The sequence below is a fragment of the Microtus ochrogaster genome, unplaced genomic scaffold, assembly GCF_000317375.1.
Source record: "Microtus ochrogaster isolate Prairie Vole_2 unplaced genomic scaffold, MicOch1.0 UNK106, whole genome shotgun sequence".
In the NCBI taxonomy this organism is placed as follows: Eukaryota; Metazoa; Chordata; class Mammalia; order Rodentia; family Cricetidae; genus Microtus; species Microtus ochrogaster.
The window spans coordinates 711348-715653 of NW_004949204.1; the positions used below are offsets into that span (position 1 = coordinate 711348).

The window sequence follows — 4306 nt, forward strand, 5'->3', positions numbered from 1 at the left end:
TGCGCCACCACCGCCCGGCTTGCATTTTCTTAAACCACCCTTATTCCTGACAGGAAGGCCTTGAAATCCTTGCAGGGTGTGAGCCGAAGAGCCCCATCCTCACCCTCTTCTACCTCTGGCACTGCTCTGCCCAGGGCACCTGTCTACCTTCCTCCAACCAAGTCTTGCTCTTCTTGAGGTCCTTACTGCCCTCAGTGGGCTCCTGTGCCGCTGACAGGCAGCAGGGAGACCCTCTAAAGCTGTGACATCCAGAGGACATGTCAGAGGATGCCAGACTTAAGGTCTTAATGGTTCCAGGCTATTCAGGACCACACAGTAGCTGTGTTAATCATTCCCCGTCTTCTGTCTTCTCAGAAGTGGCCCATGCGATCTCGTCTTTACGCAGGAGGCTTAGGATGCTCCAGCCTCAATTCCACCACAGCCACCGCTGCCAGCCAGAGAACCAGGGACGAAGAGGTGGGGTCCCAAGTCTCTGTAGCCACAGATGTTCTTGTCGCCGATCCAGTATCTCCAGCTCTTGGTAACAAATGACCAGCTCCTCATCCTCTTCTCTTAGACTGTGACTCTCACGTAAGGACCCGGATTTTCTACAGCTCTCCCTGTCTTTCCCCCTGACTCTCAGCCTTTGGAATTGACTCAGGCTCAACTTTCAAGTTCAGGCTCGGCTTCCGGCAGGCAGAAGAAGCAATGGTGACGTCAATGGTGGAGGGTTGTGAGGGGACCCAGGATGAAGATCTTCACCTTTGGCTCCAAGGAGGGGACATTCCTGGCACTTCTAGGGTAGTGGCAGGAAGTGAAAGAGCGAAGTGTTTGACGTGGTTTAAAGTCAAGTTAGGGAATCATCCTCCCCTTACTTCCCTAGGCTTCTTCCCACGGCGAGAAAACAGAAATGACTCTGCAGGCTCAGGGGGAGGAGGCTAGGGTGGCATTAGCCCCAGGTGCTCTTGGCCGGACAGGGAACAGGAAGGGCTTTTGGTAGCAGTACGTGTGACCTCTAAGTCACAAGGTCACAAAGCCAGAGAGGAAACTGAAGAATGAAGTGTGATTTTTTTAAAATTGCCCTACCAGATATTTATCTAACATCAAAGAGGAAGCGAAAAGTTTAGGGTTCTTGTCCCTGGATATGGTCTCTCCAGCTGCCCCCCATCACCACATTCCCCCACCAGGGCCCTGCACCCTTTCACACTTTCTTAGCATGGGCTCTGTCTAGAGATGAAGCCACCACATTTACACGGCTTACATTCCAGGGGAACTCCCAGCTGTCTAGGCAGAGATGGTTTTATCCCAAAGGCATCTCTACTTTCACTCAATGAGGCAGCCAATCACAGCCCTGCCTCCAAAAGGTCGGCACCATGCACTCAGCTGTCTCCTGGAAGAGACTAAGAAGAGGCATGTGTATCTTTTGGGGGGGGGGGTGACAACTATGGTCTTCATTTCTGTTATATTAGAAACCTCGCCTCAAGAAAATACAAGACAAGCATGTCCTCTGTGCCATCACTAACTGGGGCTTTGTTGGTTTGGGTATAATCTATACAGTTCTAGAAATCAGCTCCCAAGGCCAACTTCTCCCCACAGACATTGACATCCCAGGCCTGCTCCAAGTCGTGGGACAGAGTGCCAATATTTTGCTATAGCTTTAGTGACACTAGTCCTTGACCCTGAAGAAATAATTGGAGGACAAAGCACGCAATGCAACAAGCCTTCCAAGTCAGGTAGAGTTTCAGAAAGGCTCCTGAAGCCTAGACACAGAAGAACAGCCTTCCTGTCAAATTTTAGTAACCAAGGCCAACTAGAGTCCTAACAGGATGATCGTGAGCCGAGTGAGGCTTAGGCAGGCTGGAAGGGATGGGTCTGCTCCTCCAGGGCTGAACAGGGCATTCGGGGAAAGGGGGTTGAGGGGGTGACTCAGCAAGCTGGGGTGTAGCTAGAAGACACAGAACGTCCCAGCCAGAGCTGCATGGGCTGTGGGAGAGCAGCTGGGCTATGGCTGGGAGCCATCGCAGAAGACCTTAGCCAAGGCCAAACGCATAAATCTGCCCAGTCCCGCATTTCTGCTAAGAGACCCTGAGAACTTGTCCAGAGCTGATGCGGGCAGCTGGACGGGGCCAGGCAGGGGCAGTGACCAGGTGTGGGAGGGCAAAAGCAGTATTCTTCACAAGACCATAAAAGTCCAGCCTGGGGGGTTCTATTTTTAAAACCAAATACAGCATCTCCCTGGTTGAGTTGTTGGAGGGTGGTAAAAAGATGTGTCTATGATTTCCTCCCAGTCGGTGACATAAAATTGGTCTCTGGGAAGGCAAGGGACTGGTTTTGGGTATGTACTGGAAGTCCCCTCACAGCCTAGAACATCTCCCAGTGATCGGGTAGAGTTAGATTTAGAGCCTGGAGTGTCCACCCTGCCCAGACTCAAGCTTTTGCCTCATTTTGACAACTCCCTCAGGACTGAAGACTTACCAGCACCCTGGTGGAGAAGACAAGAGGATGAAGATGGTAGAAGATTGGGTTAAGAAGAACAAGCCCATCAAAGAGGAGATACTTTTGGTTTTTATTTGTTTTGTTTTTTACATAGTTCACTGTGTAGCCCAGGCTGGCTTTGAACTTGAAATTCTTCTGCCTCAGCAGGGATGATGGGCTCACAGGCCTTTACCTCTCTGCCCAACTAGGATATGTTTCTAAGGCTGCTTCCAGGGAATACGGTTTTCTTGGTGACTAAGACAGTCATCTGGTCCAGTCACCCTGGGAGCCAGGGGGGCTGGCAGTGGGGAAAGGAGCCAAAGCCAGAGGAAGACCCAGGGCACGACCGGGGCTCCACCCTCTCTAAGGAGCCAATACTGCCCTTGGGAAATAGCGCTCTGGGGACTGGAGTCTGTAAGCCAAGCAGAAGCAGGAATGAGCCCCTTTGTTCCCACAGCAGAGGAAGAAAAGCACCTGCTGACTGGGAGACATATGCTCTCCAGTGCTGGGGACATGGCAGATAAGGGCAGTTAGAGGCCGTAGAAGGAGCTGAAATCTGTCTCCATCAACAGCAATTCCCTAGGACCAAGCATGCGCAGGGAAGAATATGCCTAATTGAAGGTGACATGCGGTGTGAAGATTCCCTGGTCCAGGAGTCAGTTGCATGGCTGCACCCAGTAAACCTAGTCCATTCTGCTTTCTTCCAGTCCTTCTCAGGGTGAGGTGCAGGCAGAGTGGGAAGGAAGACCTCGCTGTTGCCTCCCTCCACCCAGCTGGATGTGCTCCAAGAGCCCATGGCTGAGGCTCCGATGGAGCTTTGGAAGGGCACAGTTAAGGATGACGGTGGCCGTGGAGTTCACCAAACTGGGAATGAATGATAGGAACTCTTGACTGTTAGTTTGACTGGATTGAGAGATGCCTGAGGGTTAGTAAGGAGTACCTCTGGCTTTATCTGTGAGAACTTTTACCAACTGAATGGCTTAGTCCCTTTATAGATTCAAAATAGACTATTGATAAACCTGGCAAGGTGGCACACACCTTTAATCCTAGCACTTGGGAGGTAGATACAGGCCGATCTCTGTGAGTTGGAGATCAGTGAAGCCAGCCAGTGAGATCCTGTCTCAAAAACAAAATTAGACTACTGAGTCAGGCAGCAGTAGAGATGCAGGTCCTTAATCCCAACACTTGGAGGGCAGAGGCAGGCAGATCTATGAATTCAAGGCCAGCTTGGTCTAGAGCACAAGTTTCAGAATGGCCAAGGCTATGCAGAGAAACCTTGTCTTGAAAAACAAAAATAAAACAAAAATTAGACTGTAGGGTAGTGATGGACTTGTGGACAGGCTGGAACACATTGCTCACTGGAGTTGTGTGCTTGGAGATATGTCGTCCACAGACTGAATTCTCTGGAACTTTGGACCACAGTAAACCTTTCCTACATTGCGTTGCCTCTCTCCGGAATTCAGTCACATCAGTGTGAACGTTAGTGGAGAGTAAGATCAAAATGTTTTCTAAGAAGTAAATCCTTCTTCTTCCTCTTCTGGGAAGAGGCCGGCTAGGATGAGTGAGATAACACCCGCTTCTCCCTTTCCTAGTATAAGCCCTGGAAGTTTATTTTGTTCTAGTTCAAGGCTGGGCAAACCAGAGCCAGTGGGCCAAATCCAGCTTCAGTGTGTTTGTATAAATAAAGTTTTTTTTGGGACAGGCCTGTACATTTGTTAACATTATGGTGTCTTTCTCATGCTAAGGAAAAGAACAGAGACAGTCACTGAGAATCCCAGAGCATTGGCTATCCAGACTGTATAGAACATTTCTGACCTTTGTTCATCTTGTAATTCAAAAACATCATAGGTAC

At 50.0% G+C, this 4306-nt stretch overlaps 1 protein-coding gene across 2 annotated transcripts in view; it reads left to right on the forward strand.

The window, feature by feature from the left end:
• Positions 1–3535, forward strand: part of Tcf23 (transcription factor 23) — a 7723-nt gene extending 4188 nt beyond the window's left edge. The window contains exons 3-4 of one of the 2 annotated variants that reach the window (XM_026778123.1): positions 355–570; positions 2441–3535. In XM_026778123.1, the coding sequence (XP_026633924.1) occupies positions 355–531 (177 nt within the window). In that variant the 3' untranslated portion in view covers positions 532–570; positions 2441–3535. Of the gene's footprint in view, positions 1–354 lie in introns of both variants that reach the window. The other variant, XM_005371353.2, reaches the window with a different exon arrangement.
• The last annotated feature ends 771 nt before the right edge of the window (positions 3536–4306 follow it).